A 19,786-nucleotide genomic window follows, 5' to 3' on the forward strand; every position below is an offset into this window, starting at 1 on the left:
GGAGCAACTTCTCTCACTGCAGTGCTGATACAGACAACTGGGATGGCTAAGTTTCTAACAAATATCAGAAAATTCTGTAAATTCTCCTCATTGCCTGTCTACCATGATGATGATGATGATGATGATGATGATGATGATGATGATGATGATGATGGGGATGCTGAAGTGTTTTGGTCACTGCATTGTAATCTGGAACAGTTGAGATAGCAGTGTTGCTATCTCAGATTGCAGAGATTGCAAACTGTTAAGGAAAAAAAAAAAACAAACCTGCATTCCACCTTCTCTGCTGCACTTCAGATTTAGGGCAATTATATGCAATTTTTGCTTTGGTTCCTCTTCACACAGGTTTGATGAAAGCATGGGTTGTTCCACTACTTCTGAATTAGTGAATATCAGAAGTTCTGCAGGTAACTGGTTCATCCTTCTCACCTCCAAGTTTTATGAGGCACAGCCCCATCCTAGAGGCCAGGAATTGCCATTTTCTCTGCTTTTTTCAAGCTCACCATTGAAGGAGGCAGGGAGAAAGCTGTTATCTTCATACAAGATCTGTTTGTATTGTTTTAATAATGTATTTCTAAGGTTACATTTCTCTTGTCCTTCCCTAGATGCCAATTAAATGGATGGCTCTGGAGTGCATACATTACAGGAAATTCACCCATCAGAGTGATGTGTGGAGCTATGGTAAATCTTCACCTGTTTAGTTTTAAAAGTTGTGTCTTTTAAAGCATTAAACCCAGTTGTGTTACTATGTTAAAGATACTCTCTTTTCTCAAAGGAGTTAATTCCAGAGGCATTTGCTCTTCAGTTTGGCTTTTTTTTTATTCCCTTTAAATGTGTAACTAAGCAGCAATTGTTGCTGTCTCCTGTGTTACTCCCCTGCTCACTGAAATATATTATCATGGTGTTCCCCACTGGGGTGAGTGCCTCAAGGTCTGGTTTGGTCTGGCAGCAGTTTGGCTGATTATTATGACAGAAGAAGACCTCTTTCAGCTTAGCCACAGATTCATAAAAATACAGCTGCAGGTCACAATTTTCAGCAGCCTTTGAAAAGCTCAGCTCTAAAAGCCATGAATGTCAAAAAACATTTTCAGGCTTATGGGACTTCCTCTACCTAGAGTCAGATAAAAGGGAATTTGTCATAATACAGAGCAAATATGGCAAGAGAAAGAAAAGAAAGAGACAAGCTCTCCAAACTAACTAGAACAAGCATCTATTTAATTTCACAGATAACTTGGGAATTGGTGAGCTACACACACAGAGAAAAAGTCATATTTGAGAAATGAGGTGTTCATTCAGTGCTGCTAATGGTTATTCAGATGAGCTGCTTGCCACATCTGCTGAGGTTTCTGCCTGTTTATCTGGTATAGCTATTGCTAATAAAATCATGGGTACCTTTGTCAGTGGAAATTTGCAGCAGTATCTGGGGCTGTGGAGCCCTATTTGCATTTCCTGTTGCCATATCTTTTTGAACCAGAGGGTGTACATCTCTGTTCATTACTCACTTTTACCTGTGGGTAGCAGCAAAAGACACTGTTTGCTGTGGTGGGGTAGCTGCTCTCTTCTAGTCAGCTGAAAAAAGTCTGGGAGAGTTCAATTCATCTTGTAAAGCTGCTCTTTCTCTTCAAATTCTCTATACCCTGGATCACTCAGGGAAAAAAATATACCTTCATTTATGAAATTCATTTGAAATGCAGGAAGCCCTGAATACCTATGATCAGAAAGGAAAAGACTGTAAACAATTGGCAAGTTATAGTTATTTAATATCAACAAGGAGATGAATGAGGGTGAAATAAATGTGGTTTACTCATGTGGTAATTGTGCCCATCACTTTTCACATTAGCATGACAGTTGTCAAAATATGGTACAGATCTGAGGTGTGCTTAAAATGACCTTTGCAATACAAATGAAAGTTAAACAAAATGTGTGAGAGCAGCATTTTCAATATTTAAGATTCTGTTTGGGCACAAATTCTTTTACTTATGATATATGATCTTTATTTCCAGCTCTGAAGCCTAAACAAATCCTATGGCTTTTCAAAAAGAGAATCCTGGGTTTGTAGTACAGCACTATCACATAAACTCAAATCCATAAGGTGATTTAAGGGAGGCTGTGAATGACTTACAAGGCAAAGCCAATGACCTGATGTTACTCAGTGCTGTACCTTTGTGGGAAATTGATGCTCTAAGTGAGGGAACATCTCTGCTTTTCCCCCTTAAAATAATAGAGTGCATCAGGCATTCATTTCCCTTTTTGATAAAAGAGTGTGGTGTGCTCTTTTGTTACTGCACCCGTCTCCTTCACCACCCTTCATTTGTCTCAGACCTTTCTCCTGTGCCTCAGGCCTGTCATTCCATTTCTTCCACCAATAAAAACGAGCAGTGTTGCTTCTGAAGATTGCCACAAAGGGCTGTTTCACCCTTTCCCAGAGTTTTTTGGGTGGCAGGCTGTCATGCTGTAAGCCCAGCTGAGCACTGCGCAGCCACTTCTGTCCCCCCAGAGTTTTTGCAGGCACTGGTGAAGAAGAAGAGATTGCAGTGCCAGGCTGGGCCAGGGCACTGTGCTGTGAGAGCTGGCGTGGCCCCAAGCCCTGACCCTCTCTCTGTGGCCAGGAGTCACCATCTGGGAGCTGATGACCTTCGGGGGGAAGCCGTACGACGGAATCCCGACGCGGGAGATCCCCGACCTGCTGGAGAAGGGGGAGAGGCTGCCCCAGCCCCCCATCTGCACCATCGATGTCTACATGGTGATGGTGAAGTGTAAGCACCTGCCACCTCTGGTTCCCCCTCTGCTCACTGCAGCTTCAGAACATCTGCATGGCTAGTGCCTGGCAGGGGTGGGAAACTCTTCTGCAAGCTGCTGCTGCAAAACAAAAGCTTCCCAAGATACTGTAAATCCCATTGAAATGCTGTCTGCACATCTTTTGCAATTCTGGAATTGTTAGCCATGAAGGGCCGAGTTAGCTCAGCTCCCTGTTACTGTCAGATGTTATCTCACAGGCTTGCTGTGAAGTCAGAATTGTAGGATTGTTATTGTAAACCCTTGTCATTTCCATGACAATTGATTCTGATGTGAAAAAAGATAGTATTAAACATAATTATGGCACGTGGGTACCCAGCCAGAGGAGGCTGTGAGGAGAAATCCCGCTGCCAAATATTGAGGGAAGAAATCACAAATGTTTTATTGTTAGTAGCAAGAGTGATGATTGCAATAGTAATAATAAGAAGTAAAATTAATAGAAGAAATTCTACAGAGAGGATTATTTTTTATCATTCTTAGTCCAGTACAAAAATTTATGAATATTTTTACTCTGGTAAAAAAGGAAAAAAGTCTGCACATGGTTTCTTCCAACTTTTTTATCTCCAAGATACCTCCTCTAATGACAGTATCCTCCAAGGTTATGCTTCTAATTTAAAAAGAATTAGAAATATCTCTCTGATATTTCTGGCTTAATTTAAGTGAGATTAACATACAGTCATCTCATCCATCATATATACTCCTTTCCCTTTTGCTTTGTACACAAAAGCCCTGGGAAAAAAAAAAAAAAAAAAGGCAAAGGGCAACTAGAAGTAAATGAAATATTTTCTGAAAACAGTTGCAGTGTGCATGGAGGTGTGGAAATTAAATTGTGCAAGGGCTTTCTTGAGTGCAAAAATGTCCCATCTGGTGGGACACATCCTTAATAAAAGTCAGTCAGTGCTGGTGTCTGAGTGTGCAAGACAGAGAAAATTGCAAGGTGATGTTGCTGTCTCTGGGACAGAGAGGAGCCCAGCAAATTAAGAAAAATTCCATGCAGTAAGGAACAGTCTAGTCTGGCCAAAACCAGGTATTTCCCATTTTATGCATCACAGAATTCTAACTTTCCATTCTTTTGGGTTCTTTATTGCAACTTTTGCAAGCACTTCAAACTTGTGCATTTAAAAAAATGGAATGATTTCCACCTTGACACGTTTTCCTTTCTCATCTTTCATCCAGGCTGGATGATTGATGCTGACAGTCGGCCAAAATTCAAGGAGCTGGCTGCTGAATTCTCCAGAATGGCTCGAGACCCTCAGAGATACCTGGTGATTCAGGTGAGCAAGCATCACAGGGCTGGGAAAAAGGAATTCTTTCTGCACCACCCAAACTTTTGAAGTTCAAAAGAGCACTTTTGAACCTAAAGCAAACAGTGGCCACAGTGTTATACATGCATGAAGTAGGATGGACAGTGTCAGTGTCTCAAAAATAATGATGTTAATAATACATCAATCTGAAATTCCTTTCCTAAGCTCGTATTTATGAGCACATACAGTGTCTGGCTTTGGAATCTGCTCAGTGCTTTGCATTCCCTCATGAAATTGGAGACAAATTTTGTCCATTGGTGGACAGTGAATCTATTTTTAGACAAAAGGCTTCTTTGATTCTAAAATTGATTAGGCTGAGTCTTTTCCCTGCACTGCTGAGATCACAAGCAGGATTCTTTTCACAGCCTAAACAGGAAAGTTTCTTGGAAGGCAGGGAGCTGTGTCACACTGGTACCTCTAATGCCAGGGAGGATCTTCCCTCTCTGTTCTCCTCAAGCTCTCAGGGCTCTGGAGGCTTCACATCCCTGGGAGAGGGTTGGGAAGGGTTCATCCCTCGTGGGTTCATCCCCTGAATCTGCCCTGTGTCCTTTCCTAACTCTGTGTCAGCCTAGAACTGTGTGTGTTTATCACAGCCACAGAAGGTGTAAGGTTCTTAGGTAAGGGCACAGTGAGCAGTTTGAAGGAAAATGAAAAATTAAAATTTGTGATGGTGAAACCCCAGGGACCAGAGCATGGGGATAGTTTGATGCAGGGAATGATATTCTCATGCTCTGTCTCATGCTGTGCCTGCTCCACACCATGGAGCACAGGGCAGGGGTGCACTGAGCTGATCCTCAGCTTCCCACTGATGGAAGAATTGCTGGTGGAAGAGCCTCCAGAAGTGCAGCCAGTGCCATTGCTTGTCTCCTGAATGGTCCAGTGCCTGTCCCAGTGTGGTTGGTGTTTGGTGTAGAGCTGCCAGATGACTTGGGGTGTGTTCCTGCACACTGTGGATCATCCTGCTCTCCTTCAGCTTCAGCACAAGGAAAATGTGGTTGGACAGTGAGGTACTAGTCAAGGGGAATTTTGGTGCTGAATGAGGAATTCCTCTTGCAGTATTCCCCACTGTGGTAGGTTCAGCTGATTCTGGGAAAATCAGTCTGATTTGCATCTCCAGCTCACAGGTGGTATTTCGAGGCACTGCTGTTCCCTGGTTTGATTTTTGTTGTTTTCAGCTCTCTTATATTCTGCAGAACTTTCCACACTTAAAGGAGAGAAATTTACCTTTTAAGTCCCTTAGAGTACAAATTAAAATAAAGCAAATATCCAGACACAACAATTTCCTTGTTATTCCCAAACTCTCCTATTTGAGCCTAAATAGCTTAGATATTTCACAAAATATGTCAGAACTGGGGTGAGAAACTGATCTTGTATGGGAAAAAGAGAGAAGAAAGAATAAAGGCTCAGTCACAAGAATGCCCAAAAAGTGGTTTTGCTTGACTCATGCAGTTACTCCCTTTTTTGTCATCATATTCCCAGTAAATAAAGCAAACAAACAACAAAACAAACCCACAAATTATGTGGATATAGTGCTTTTGAACAAACCAAGCAGCATGTGTAGTCCCTGCAGCCTGGCTGCCAAGACATTAGGAAGGCTGAAATTCTCTCTTTGGGAAATTAATCCATCTTTTGATGTTTTTCCTCTCTCAATACAATCTGTTTAGGGAGATGATCGTATGAAGCTCCCAAGCCCAAATGACAGCAAGTTCTTCCAAAACCTTCTTGATGAGGAAGACCTGGAAGATATGATGGATGCTGAAGAGTACCTTGTCCCTCAAGCATTCAACATTCCTCCTCCCATCTACACCTCCAGGACAAGGATTGATTCCAACAGGGTAAGAGCAAGCTCTGACAGGAAATATTGTGTTTTATAAAAGCACAGGTGGAGATTTAAGTGCACCAATCAAACACAGGCCAGCACTGCCTTGGGAATTACAAGCTCCCATTGTAAAGAGGGTGGCCATAAAAATGTTGTCACTGTCCCTGTTCATTGTGCCTCAGTGAATTCTGAATGAACAGCCCAGCCTTGAGTGAACAGAGGCTCAGCTTGAGCTGCCTGTCCTGAAAGCACAGCTGAGGCTCCTGAAGTCAAGCAGTGCTGCATCTGCCCTGGGATGTGGCCAGGAAGGGCACAGCCCTGGTGCTGCCATCCTGCTGCCTTGGCAGGGCTGGCACTGATGTGGCTGAGAGCAGCTGGAGCCTGCAGATAATGTGGCTTTTGTGTCTGGAGCCAGATTCCCAGCCCAGCCCCTTTTCCTGCCTCCATGTGCTGCTTTCACAGCCCTGAGCACATGGCAGAGGTTGATCCTTGCACCCTGCCTGCCAGGGGAGGAAATGCTCTTCATTGCATGGGCACAGAGAGTGCTCAGGGGGAATTCAGCTCACACAGCCCCAGCCACCTAAGGGACAGGGATGTAATCCAAGCTCTTCTCCCAGACTTTATTTTGTGTTAGTGGAGCAGCAGGGGTGAGCATTGCCACCTTGGGCATGTCCAGCAGGATAAGTCACTGTCTGGAGGTGTGTTTCTGTGTCCTCTAACCCCTGGGAGCTGCAGAGCAGTGTCAGCCCTGCTGTGTGAGCCCTGGGGTGCTGAGTCCTGTCCATGTCTGTGCCCTGCTGCAGGGGAGGAGCTAAGTCAGATGTCTGGGATCTGTTTTCCCTCCTCAACACGTCTGACCTCTGCCAGTTCTGTGCTTGGCTCCAGCCTGTCAAAGCTCAGTTGCCACTCCTTCTCACATAGCTGAGAGATGGTGAAATGCATTAGTGATGTGAGGGCACTCAGGTGTGTTTTCACTAGGGACTTATTCTCTCTCCAGGCTCCTTTTGGTCCAAAATCACAGTTTAAATACTAAATACAGCCCCTTTGAAATGCTGGTGTTTATTCCTCATGGTTTAGGCACCTTTTGGACATTTATCTTTAGCTGAGGTAGTTCCAAATTCGTGCCCAGGTGTGAACTGCTCACAGCATGTATCCATGCCAGTATCCATGCTCTGGCCATAGCCCACAGGAAATCAGTGTTTCTGGGAATAAGGAGGACAAAATCTGATCTGAATAGTCAGTTTGGAAGGAAATTTGTGCTGTGCTAAAGGCAAGGAAACTGGAGATATCTGGATTCATGTGGCATTTCTCCTGCATCACTGAAAGACAGTGAGTGAAGTGGGGACGATGCATGATTTAGCAATGAGTGAGAAACTTTCTTTTTGTGGCTACAAGAGTGAGTTGGTGGTGACCTGGAATAAGTCAGGTTTACTACTGGCTGTCTCTGGAGAGGTTGTTTCTTTTCCTGCCAGCTTCTGTGGAAAGAAGGGAAGGACAGCATTTACCTTTGGAAGGCACTCAGTGTCACTGGGATGTAAATCACTGGGGTTAGTCTGACACAGTTTGCCATTTACACCAACACAGGGCTGAGAGGGCAGGGTCTGACATACTGGGTTTGTTATATTCATCTCACTCCCATATTTGCTGGAAAAACTGGGACACACTTAAAGGAGAAAGGCTTAGTAGAAATATATACTTGCTTTTTCAACAGCTCCTTTTGCCCCCTGTCTTTGGTACCAACCCAGTTGAGGAGCCCACTAGAGCTGAGGGAATTCCAATAAAAATCCTAGAGTTCATATTCTGAAAGATTTATTTACAACATGTTATTTGGGCAACTAACATAATGACTGGGATATTCATGGAATGAAAGCACAGGCATTTATTTTTATTATTATCATTAGCATTGTTGGTGGTGGTGTTATTATACAAAAATTCCAATAACTTTCACAAAGCCTTTCCCAGCTTCAAAGCACACTGTTGCTGCTTGCACATGTGATTTTGGAATCAGCAGAGCTGCAGAAAGAGACCCCAGGCCTTATTTTTGCCATGCAGAGACTCCATCACTTTCTTGATGTGACATCTCTTTTCCTCAGCTCACAATTTCCCATCTTGGTTTGAAACTGTGATCTTGTACCACTGAAGACAGTGGGAGCTTTGCTTTGCAATTCAGTTTAATAAGAGTTGCAAGACTCTATTCTCTTTCCAGTGACTCCTGTTGCTGAGAATTTTTCTCTGGCATTGTACAACAATCTAACATTCAAGCAAAGCTGCAATTACCCTTTGCCAAAAGTTTTCAGTGTGTGAGCCAAGTTCCCTGACCCAGATCAGAGAGGTCAGAGAGGGCCAAGCTGGAAGCCCTGCACCTGCACTCCTGGTTTCCTTAGCAGAGAGGTGTTTTCTGGAGGTGACAGATGTGTGCAGAAGGACACACACATTTCTGTTGCCTTTGTGAAGCTCTCAGTTTCTCAGTGTGTTAACCATTCTTTTAGTGGAGATTGATTTAAACATAACACAGTCACTCCTTTAAGGTAATAGTGCATCTGCTGTGCCTAGTTCAGTACAGATGGATGTCAGCTACAGGAATCACATGGAACTGAAATGCTGTCAGAGCTCTGCCTGGTTCTGTCTTGGTGTTTCCTTTGGACAGTCTCTGATTTATGCTTGTTTAGTGTGGTGCATATTGATATTGCACAAGCTCATTATGGTGCTGCTGCATTTGGACACCAAATGAATGGATACAGCTCAGACAGTCTGTGCTCACTGTGTCTGACAAATTGCATTTTATGGGGAGACTGTGAGGCAGCTTGGTGAAGGAAAACACAAAGACATGGTCTCCATGTCATTTCCAGGGATAAGAAGCATGAAAGACACTGTATTTCCAGCTCAGCTGTTCTGGTGGCCAAGGAGTCAGTCAGGGCTCTGTGCTGACTATGTTGGTTGAATGTTCCTGCAGCACAGCTCCATGGGGACAGAAGTGGGCAGGGAGAAAGCAAGGACATGATGAACCTTCTCACACACAGGCTTTGAAGTCAGGGAATGAAGGAAAAAGAGCAGCATCTACTTTCTCAGGAAAGCCCTGAAGTTTCCCTGCAGTGGTCTCAGGTCTAAATCCTTCCTGGTGGGAGAGGCACCATGGGGGAGTGTGTAAAACACTCCTGCCCTTGGGAAGGAAAGGGATATAGGGATGGGCATTAACACTGTGGATAGAAGAAGAGGGAAGGCTTCTGGGAAGTTGCCAGCTCCCCAGGAAGTCTCACATCCTTCTTCCTCCAGGGGTTACAGAGATTTATGAAGCTGCAAGGCTCAGACACAGCTTCAGCATTTCCATCACACCCACACTGGCTCCCTGCTGTCCTTGGGTCCTACCTGTGCTGCTGGGAGCAGAGCCCTGCACAGCTCTGACCCTCAGCAGGGTCTCTGTTGTCAGCTCCACTCTGAGACTGCTGCAGCTTTTAAATAAAAACTAGCATCCTAAGCTAAACTTAATTATTTCACTGGATCTGAAACTCTTCACTTGCAATTTTGTCTCTGGCTTTTTCCAGTTTTTATTTTCTGCTGTCTAGAGGTACTCCAGAAAAATAGAGTTTTAGAAGCTCTGTGCTTCTGAGAGATAAGCTGAATCCTCAGCAGTGTTTCCATGAGCACAGGAGCCCAGCTAGTGCTTGAGTGTGCTGCATTCACATCCATTAGATGATTCATTCAGGTATTTGCAACGAGTGCTGTCCTGTGTGTGCAGAGATAATGCTAATGCAGCAAGCACTCTGTGTGCCCCTCCATGCTTTTTGCTCTAAATCCTTGGCTAATTCCTGATGAAAACTCTCTATACTGTTTATTACTCACTGATACTGCCCCTGTGATTTTATTCCATGCACTGTATATCATGGAAGCACCTGCTGACCCTGCAATTAAATATCAAGCCATTTTTTTTCAGGGATGTCTGATCCATGTTTGCCCCTTGGCAAAGCCAGGAGAGGGTTGTGGTTTGACCATGAATCCTCTTGATTCCTCCAAGGCTTTAGCAGCACCTGGTCCCCATTTCTTTTCCTGTAAGAGAAGGCAGTGAAGTGTTCCTGCCCAAGTAATTTCTCCAGATGTGTCCTGGCCACATGGGACTGATGGCAGTAAAACTGCTTCATCTAGAAGTTAATTCAAAATGTATGTGAAGAGACATCCAGGCTATATGGAGACATTAAAAGCATTTTGTCCAACCTTCTGGCATAGAATAGACAAGAGTTTCTTGTCTCTTAATTTCTGCATCAAGTGCAGAATTCCTTTTTGAGGTGGAGTTTGTCTTTTAGAAAGATTGCCTTGATTGTGTCAGGTGGGATGGAAAATACATCCCAGTTTCGCTGGGCAATTAATGCTGACCCTTTAGCAGGGTTTGGATCAGTTCCTGCCTACCATGCACATTTTTGTGCTAGATTTAAGGATCTGTCAGCTGTCAGAAATCTCTGGTTATCATGGTGTGACTCTTGGGGTGTCTTGTGCAGGGCCAGGAGCTGCACTCCATGATCCTTGGGGGTCCCTTCCACTTCAGGATATTCTTTGATCCTCTGTTTCTTCTGCTTAAAAGGCTAAACAGGATGCTAACATTTGTATGTGTTTGCTCTTAAATGATGACAACACAGATGTATATTTTTGTTTGTTTTTTTGTTTGTTTGTAGTGTTTGCCTTTCTGCTTCTGCAGTATCTTCCCCAAAAAATTAAGAGCAAATCATCCCCTAAATTTGATACCTCTTAGAACAATCTGTCAGGTTGTGGTCTTCCTTAGTTATTTCTATCCCTTTTCTTGAATTGCTGCTCCTTAAAGATGAACAAAAACTTTCTGAAAATCTTAGTAGCTGTTTTTGCCTCTGACACTTCCTTATGCAAGTGTGGCAATAAAATCTCCTATGCCAGAAGAGATGATCTTGTAAACAAGCTAGACATTGATTCAAATCATTTCATAGCATTTCAGATGATGACACTGAGTAACTCTATATTAGCTCTTGCTTTATAAAACTTCATGATTACTTGGAGAGTTTTGTATGAACCCCTTCTGTATGTTTTTTGCTATACACTACATTTTGTGTATTTCCCTAGGAGAGTTTAGGCAACTGGCTGCATTTGCTGCCTTCAGACCTTTAGGGTCATTTCCAAAGTCCACCAAGGTCTCTTTCAAGAGCTCCAATTTTCATTTTCTGCTTTCCTAAGTTTTAATGACACCCTGGTGGTAGGAGGCTCCTGTCTGTTCTGCTCTGCCTTTTGCATTAAGCACTTCCCAAGAGCTGGTAGTGTTTAGTTGGTGCCTGGCACACCATCACAAGTATTTTACCTATTTACTTTTTTCTTCTGGAAAATTTTTCTGGGTCTGTTTCTAGTTTTTTTGTTGAAAGTGTGGATAGCACCAGGCCAACCTTGTCCATGAAAAGCAGGAGATGAGCCCAGACTAACACTAGTCATCCTAATTTCATTGCACAGGGTGAAGAAGTACTGAGAAAAAGCATGCAAAAATACACTATAAAATATACTACATGGAAAATTATTTTGGTCTTAATATTTTACATAGAAAAAGGAATGCTTCTTACAGAACATGTGTATCTAGAACAGGTGTATTTAAATATCTTTTTAAAACATGCTAGGCTTGCTAGAGGAAGAAGGAAGAAAATTTCTATGTAGGACTCAAATGGAACAGATGATTCACAGAGAATTCATTGAAAGTGCTTTATGGCAATTAGTTTCTTGCTTTGCAGCCAGGCTGGCTGAAATCAGTGATATCTCTCAAGGAGTGAACCCTTCTCAGCCTGAACTGATTAGCAGGACCAACTGGTGAAACTAACCCATGATTTTGCAGGGAAGTGCCTTAAAACAGGACCTTTTTTAAAAAGTGTATTAGCTATTTCATTCAGGCTTCTGTATTAGGAATATAGTATTAGAGTACAGCATTGAGACTTTCCCGAAGAAATGGATGGTATTTTGGCTTGTAGAAATTGTGAGATGGATTATTAACAAAACCACCAGCTCAGAGCACTTGCTGTGAGTTCAGTGGGAGAGACTGTAGCTGTTCATTGCTCCCACCCTTGATGCATGACGTAAATTCATTGAGCTTTCACATAAACTGCTTTAAAATCAGGCAGCATCTGCTTGATCCATGAATAGCTGCTGGCTGTGTTAAACAGTAAAGAGAGCTCACAGCTGATCCATTTTCTTTTCTATCCTGAAAAGAAAAAGTCAATAGATATAAAAAGAGTAAGCAATAAATATTTTTACACTGCACTGATGAGGCATTCTTGGAAAACAGCAAGCTAAACAACTCTACATAATTCAGGAGATGGGAAAGTGGACTGAGAGTCAGGAAATAATTATGAGAGCTGGGAGAAAATTTTTCCTTCTGTGATGAGATCTGAAGCAGAAATTGTTAGTGGAAAATAATCATTTGTGCTGAACACTATTTGTGGTTTTCTTAAAATAATAAAAGCACCTGAAAAATACAAGGGGGCATGATTTGCAAGTGCACCAGGCAGAGCTGCAGGGAATTGTCCCTTGAGCTCCCCAAGGTGGAGAGTGCTCAGTGTCCCAGGGCAGGGGGACTCCTGGGATAATGCTTTGGAAGGACTCCCAGGTGGCAGGAGGACTGTGGAGCATCCTGTAAAATAAATACTAAATACTGTACTTTCTAAACATAGCTGCAATGGAGCTAAATGCCAGCACAGCCTAAAAAATGCCCTTTGTTAGCCAGAGTAAAGAGTCTGTCTTTCTCATTGAATGCTGCGGGAGGGGAGGGGAAAATAATTTTCAAAGCTATAAAAAGACTCTCCAAAAGATGCAGTTGGGAGAAGTGGGAGGAGGCACAGATGAAGTGTAGATTTAGAATGTTGAAAAATGATTATTTTATCCAAATCAGCTGGATGGTTAGTTCTTTTAGACTATTATTGCCACCAGAACCTCAGCCCTGCTCTAAATCAACTCAGCATTTCATCAAGAAGCCTATTCTTTGCTTTAAGAGACCAAGAGTGCACAATTATGGGTTTCTTTTCCCCCTTGCATAATAAAATTGGGAGATTATCATCAAGATTCTATTCAGATTTTAGGAAGGCTTTTTTATTTTATTTTTAAAACCCATCTTTGTCTGTAAAAGCTCCCTGTTCAGGCCAGCATGTGGCAATGATTACTGCTGTAAAGTCTTCGATGGAGATGTGCTCTATTTCATTCTCAATGAGGGTTGATGGCATTTTGAGAGGCTCAGAATATCCTTTGATTACTGTATAAAACAGGCTGGGGAAGATGGCAGTGCAGCATGCACATAGAAGAGGGCTGCTGCTCCTCCCAGGATCACTCATCAACTTGCTTTTGTGCCTTCTTTTTTTTTTTCCTTTTTCTTTCTTTTTTTTTTTTTTTTTTGTCTTCCATGTCACAATCACAAATCATGGGTGTGTTGTGGTTTTTGTCCTATTCTCCATCCTTTCCCCTGTTTGGGGATTTGAAGCTGGAGGTTTGTGGAGAAAAGGAGATGCTGCTGGTCCTGTGTTTTTGGACAGCACAGGAGCAGGGGCAGTGCTGACCCTTTTGTCCCACAGGGAATTTGTTAGAACAGGTGGAAATGGTACCTCATCCCTTTCAAATTGTGGGGAATTGGCTCAGTACTAAAAGGTGCCATTTACTGCAAAGTGCCTTGGAGAGTATAATAAAAAAGAGAGTGACAGAAAGCTGGCCATGGGTGACAGGAAGGATGGGGGAGTCAAGGAGATGTCCCTCCTCCTGCTCTGCTCTCTGTTTGGCACTCAGATGCATTAACACCAAGTAAAAGGCAAGGGGAATCCTTGGGTCTCCATTCTTGTGTCATGCTCAGATCAAAGTGCATTTTGTGCCAGCTGAAATGTGTTTGCCAGCCCCTCTGAAGGCAGGAAGGATGCAGGTTTCTAAGGCCCAGAGAACAGGTGGGTTTCCAAGATTTTGGTGCTGTAGCAGGAGAATGCTTTTATTTCCAGCCTGGGTATCAGGCTCAAAGAGATGAGGCTACAAAAAAAAAACAAAACAAAAAAAACAAAACAAACTTCACCTACCTTTTCCTGTCAGTGCAGCTGGATACTGAGTTTTGTGCCCAAATTGTGCATCTCTTAAGAGATTATTTTTATTGGCAGTGTTGTCATCTTTGACTTCTCTACTTGGTGAAGGGTTAGACTGAAAATACATGGTCTATATCTGGTATTTTCCAGTAGCAGCACAGGAAATACTCTGTTTGTAATATATGTCATTTACTGTTCACAGTCCAGCCTAAACTACTCCTAAAAGGCAGTTTGGATATCCCAATCCATATGGAGTGCTCTAAAAGAGTTAACAAGCATGAAAACAGACAGTTGTTGTGAGAGAAAATGATGCAAGAGAAAGTGGTACTGATTTTTCTGAAGCTAAGAAGTGACCTGAGCCCAGGGGCCAGGGAAACATCCCTACTGACTTTGGACAGGTTCAGGGATGTTAAATCCACCATTCTGCCAGGATATCCAGCTAGAGCTCAGGCTGCCTTCAAATCCTATCTGTCCCCTGCTAAACAGCAACCAGAAAAAAACTTAGATGTAGAAAAAGACTTCATCTTTGTTTCTTCAATTTATTTCTCCCTCACTGATCTAAGCTGGGTGTTTTCTGTCTCAATTGAAGAAGGAGCAGTTGTTGGAGACTGGAGCAAACACTGCACACAGGCTGATGCCTGTTCACTGCACTTGTGATCAACTTTTAAGTTAAAACATGTGACACATTCAGAGAAAAGCTGCTGCTGGAAAAGGGGCTGGGACATCATCATTTCCCATAAAGATTTCCCAATCCCCAACTTTGTGGCTGAGGAATGCCAGACCTTTGGCAGGTGCTGAGCTGTAGGGGTGGATGTGTTTAATCCTTTCTTTTTCTATATGGCCCTTCTCTGAGCAGGGACTGGGAGCAGAAACCCCCAGGGATATGCAAAGCCTTCTAGCAATTACTGTACAAACAGCATTCCATTTCTATTCAACATTACACAGTGATCTTTTTCCCTTTAATTTTCGTCTCAGAAATGTTTGCTGTCTGGAGCAGGGCAGAGTAATCTGCAAATTCTCTGGAAGCAGGACTGCAGCCAAGCAGAGGTGGCTGTTCTCCTGGAATGGTCTTTCCTATTTGAATTTCAGTTTGGATCAGTTGTAAATAGCAGGCTGCTCCCTTGGAATGTAGCTGGAGTTTGCCTGGGGGCTGGTGGGACACTCTGCATTGTGTGCTCTGCCTGTAACCCCACCAGACCATCCCAAATGTTATTCAGATTCCCATAAATCAGCTGTCCTTCCTGGAGGAGTGCTGAAATTTTGGTGCTTGCAGCAGGATCTCATATCTTACAATGCTTTGACTCGAGCTCCCTTGGTTTGAAATTAGGTGAAGAGTTCCTAGGGGGAGGAGGAGGATGAGTCATTTCTGGGGGCACACAGCCCAGGGCTGATGAGTGGTACAAAGAAGTGTTGCCAGAGCTTGCTCAAAGCAGATAATCATTGAGTGAGCCCAGGATGCTGCTGGACAGGACTTGGGAGCAGCACCCCAGTGTTTCACTCCTGCTCTCTTTGGTGCTTCTTGCATATGAGAGCAGAAGGAGAGGAAGAGGGAGTTGAGTTTTCTGCACTCTGAGCAGTATCATTCATGCTGGAAAAGTTTTGCCTTTAGCAGAGAAAAATCTTTCAGTCCCATGAGTTTAGCAGGCTGCTCAGGACAAGAAACAGCAAAGACTGTGCAGCCCTATCAACATTTCTGTGGGTGGCCAGGAAAACCAGCTCTGCAAGGGGGATGGACCCAACAAGGCTCTGATTTCATTACAGTTTAAGATGCAGCCAGAAAATATTATGTCCCTGCTATAAAGGAGGAGATATTTACCTTTAAGTACCTTTAGGAGATTTTAGGAGCAAGGAATTGGAAAATGAAATTAATGAATAGAAAGCAATAGCACAAGCCAATATTCACAGAAATGTTATTTACCACTCCTGGATCAAGGCTCATTTTACACAAACATTGGCTGTTATAACAACTGATGTGTCACTGGTATTTCATACCAGAGGGCCTTGGAAAAAGGCTTTAGGAGACATTTTCTTGGCTTTTATTCTTTCTCTGTATTCTCATGTTTTTTGCCTACAATTCAATCATGGTGTGTGGAATGAAATCTCAGGCATTTCTGAGCAGGGCTGCTCATGGGCAGTTAAAAAGTGAGGCTGCTTCTGGAGTGTGATGAGTTCCCCTGCCAATGGATGTGTGCCCTCCACAGCTAATGGATCTAACACACACTACACCATCAAAAGGGAGCCAGTATTGATTTTTGATTTTTTAGTATACAAGCTGAGACTTCTTAAGTAGGTTTATGTAGTGAGGTCTTTGAGCAACCAGCCACTAAAGTCCCTGTTGATCTCAAAAAGACAGAGATTATAATTCTGGGGAGACTTTTAGGATCAGAAATCCAAAATTCTAGAACTTTTCAGTAAAAAAACATCCACTGATTTTTCAAGATAGTACTTAAAATGCAAAAACAACAACACCCCCCCCCCCACTCCAAGCCAAAAATCAACAAAGTAAATTGGATCTCACATACAAAACAAGCTATTTACATTTTACCTGGTGAAATACAAATATATTTTCTTCTCACAGGGTGATTCATGTCCTGACCAGTAAGAGTTGTCTGAGGGTAATCTTGGAAACCTAAAAAATTATGACCTCACACTGCAATTACCAGTCAATTTAAGGACATTTAAACAACTATACTAAATTTTCAAGCCAGCTAAATGGCACCACAGCTGTTTTCTTTGCCTCCTGTTGTAATGGAACAGTGGTCTTGGTCTTGGGACAGGGCTGTAGTTGCAGAGTATGTATTTAAATATTAGAGTCACAGCCAGGAAGAGCTAAAGATAGGATGGTGGGTTTAGCCTGTTGTGCTGAGACACATAATGTGGCCATCCTAGAACAGTATTTTTTAAGCTGCTAATCTAAAGTTTTACTGGCAGAGGGGTATAGCCCTGTATGCAGAAGTTAATGGGCTAAAGACTTTTCTAAGTTGTCTTCAAGACATCACTGAAAGATGTGAATTGAAATTACTTCCAAGGCAGCTCTGCCTTTTTTCATCCAGAATAATGAACCAACCTTGGAAGTTCATAGGATTGCCTGCATGGAAACAGTGAGATGTAAATAAAAAAGGGGTGGGATACATCCCAGTGTGGCTTTTGTGGACATCTTTCCATAACTGCCCCTGAAGGCCTTCAAATAAAAATATGCTCTTACATTGCCTCCTTACTAAAATGATCTCAAGTTTCATTTCCAGGTTGAGAAAAAGCAACAGTGCAGTGTCTCAGAGCCATCAGTATGGCTTTAAAGTAGCATCTGGCAGGCTCAAGAGATGTTTTTTTTAATCCATTTTTCTAACACATTCTGCATTGTGGCATCTCATTGCCCATGTGTCATTACCAGAGGATTGTGAATCTGGAGGGGTTCAGAGGTAATCACAGCATCTCCAGTTCTCAAGATGTTCCCTGATTAAATGGACCTTCCCAATTGTCCCAAACAATCCCCTTGCAGCTTGTGAAGGTGGAGGTTTGCTGCAAAGTCTGTATCCAGTGTTTCTGTTGTCTGTTCCCTTTACAAAAGTAACATCTGGTAAAGTGTCCTATGTTCCCACTTCTGTTAGGGCCTTCACTGACAGAGAGCCAGGTGGGACCAGTGGCTCTGTCTAACCTGGAGAGACACACAGCATGAGGTTGGGGGTGAGGCATTTGCCCTGACTGAATCTGAATTTTGGGTCCAGTTAGGAAATCTGGCTGATGTGCACGTTTCTCCCAATTAGCTCACACAGCTCATGTGACTTGTTTCATTCATGTGGCCTCTTGTTATGTGAAATAAGACACAGCCCTCCTCCTGCCTACACCCACGTGTCAGGACTAAGTAGTTCACATTCAGCCTTCATCCTTCAGGATTTCCTCCTTTCTTCACTACTTTTTTTTCTTTTTCAAACTCCTTTTTCCAAGCCAACAGGTAATGAAGTGTATATATAAGGAACCAAATAGCTAACATCTCCAGACACAGATTTGTGTGCAGACTCTAAGGACCCACACCCCAAACTGACAACTTTTCTTGAAAAAGCATTTAGGTAAAAGGCTTGGATGAATCTGCACATCTTTCCTTCCCGTCTATAGGTCATGATGTTGGAAGTTCCTTGCATGCCTGTGCAGACAAGTGGTTGAGTTAAACTATGGAGCTGAGGTGCCAATGCAAACACAATTCACTGAAATGCACTTGCTGATGGAATCACACATGGTGTGGTGACCCCATGCTTCTCACCACAGGACACACTAGAACTGTCACCCCAGGAATAAACAGAGGTTATGGTGGTTTCTATCCCCAGATTTCCTAAATGTGAGGTTTAAAGGGTGAAATCAGGGGAAGCTGCCAGAGTAATAGAAGAGGAAATACCACCTTCACCCCTTGCAGTGTCCATGTGCCTGGTAGGAGCCAAGTTTTCCTGCCCCATTTCTATCCCCACTGGGCACCTGGATGCTTGGTGGGTCCACACCAAAGCCTGGAAGGGCAGGATGGGCAGAGTGCCCCTGCCCAGCGTGGCAGGGCAGGCACAGGAGGCACAGCCATGACTTGCTGCTGAAGTTTCTCCCCTCAGGAGCTCCTTTGCCATGCTGTGCTCTTTCTTTCTTCCAGAACCAGTTTGTGTACCGGGATGGTGGCTACACTGCCGAGGTGCCGATGCCATACAGGGCTCCAGGCTGCATCATTCCAGAGGCCCCAGCTGCTCAGGGGGCCACAGCAGAGATCTTTGAAGACACCTGCTGCAATGGCACGATGCAGAAACAGGTGGCAAGCCTGGCAAAAGAGGACAGCAGCACGCAGAGGTACAGCGCTGACCCCACTGTCTTCATTCCCGAGCGGGTCGTGCGGGGAGAGCTGGATGAGGACGGGTACATGACCCCCATGAGAGACAAACCTAAAACAGGTAAAGTACTGCCTTGCCACAGGGGCTCCTGGTCTAGCCTGGCTGCATTTATTCTCTTTTTACATCAAGGATGGTTTTATTTAGTTACCCGTCAAAGCTGAAGCGTTCTGACTAGGTTAATGTTCCTTTACACGGGGATTTGGTTTTCTCTCCTCAATTTTCAATTTTGCCAGTATGTCAAAGTTGGTAAGTCCCCCTTTTACTTTTAAAGAGGAATGAAAAAAAGCCAAGGCCCCTTCTCTTACCCAAACACAAATCTTCAGTCATTTCCAAGGAAAGGATCTATCTTCATCCAGTCATAGTCCCAACTTTGCTTTGTTTATTGATCTTCTTATTCTTGGTGTTGTGCTTGGTAAATGTCACGTTGAACCTATCACAGAACTGATACACACAGCTGGCATTTTATACCCCAGAGAAGTCTAGGATTGAAAGAGCAAGATGTGCTTTAAAGAGAGCATCACTGCAAGGGGAAGATTGCCTAAATCTGTGCCAGCTCAGCATGCTGCACTTCCCAGTTTGTCCTCATTCATTTCTTCCTCTTCAAATAATGTCATTTAGATGTAAGGGGATGTGTCATTATTAATTTGCTTCCAAAGCTTTAAATAAATTAATAACTGCAAATGTAAATGACAAGTCACTACTTGTGTTTGCTGAGAATTTGGAAGCCACTTGTCCTTTGTGCTACATGATGTTCCCACTCACTCTTCAGCTCATATTCAGTGGCATCTTAGCTGCAGGTTCAGAGGTGTTCACTGGGTCTTGACCTTTTCCCTTTCACAGTTTTGGCCCCCTTCTGGATGAAACCAGATGATCCTTTGCACCAGGACTGTCTGTGGAGATGTGTGCAGGACCCTTGGGCAGCACCATGCTGGGTGTTAATCCACAGCAAGTGACTTGAGG

At 43.3% G+C, this 19,786-nt stretch overlaps 1 protein-coding gene across 2 annotated transcripts in view; it reads left to right on the forward strand.

The window, feature by feature from the left end:
* ERBB4 (erb-b2 receptor tyrosine kinase 4) overlaps positions 1–19,786 on the forward strand; it is a 525,424-nt gene that overhangs the window by 497,051 nt on the left and 8,587 nt on the right. For both annotated transcript variants that reach the window (XM_056496724.1, XM_056496723.1), the window contains exons 22-26: positions 606–681; positions 2,610–2,756; positions 3,973–4,070; positions 5,765–5,935; positions 18,595–18,886. In XM_056496724.1, the coding sequence (XP_056352699.1) occupies positions 606–681; positions 2,610–2,756; positions 3,973–4,070; positions 5,765–5,935; positions 18,595–18,886 (784 nt within the window). The remainder of the gene's footprint in view (positions 1–605; positions 682–2,609; positions 2,757–3,972; positions 4,071–5,764; positions 5,936–18,594; positions 18,887–19,786) is intronic.

This window comes from Oenanthe melanoleuca, chromosome 7, assembly GCF_029582105.1.
Source record: "Oenanthe melanoleuca isolate GR-GAL-2019-014 chromosome 7, OMel1.0, whole genome shotgun sequence".
In the NCBI taxonomy this organism is placed as follows: domain Eukaryota; kingdom Metazoa; phylum Chordata; class Aves; order Passeriformes; family Muscicapidae; genus Oenanthe; species Oenanthe melanoleuca.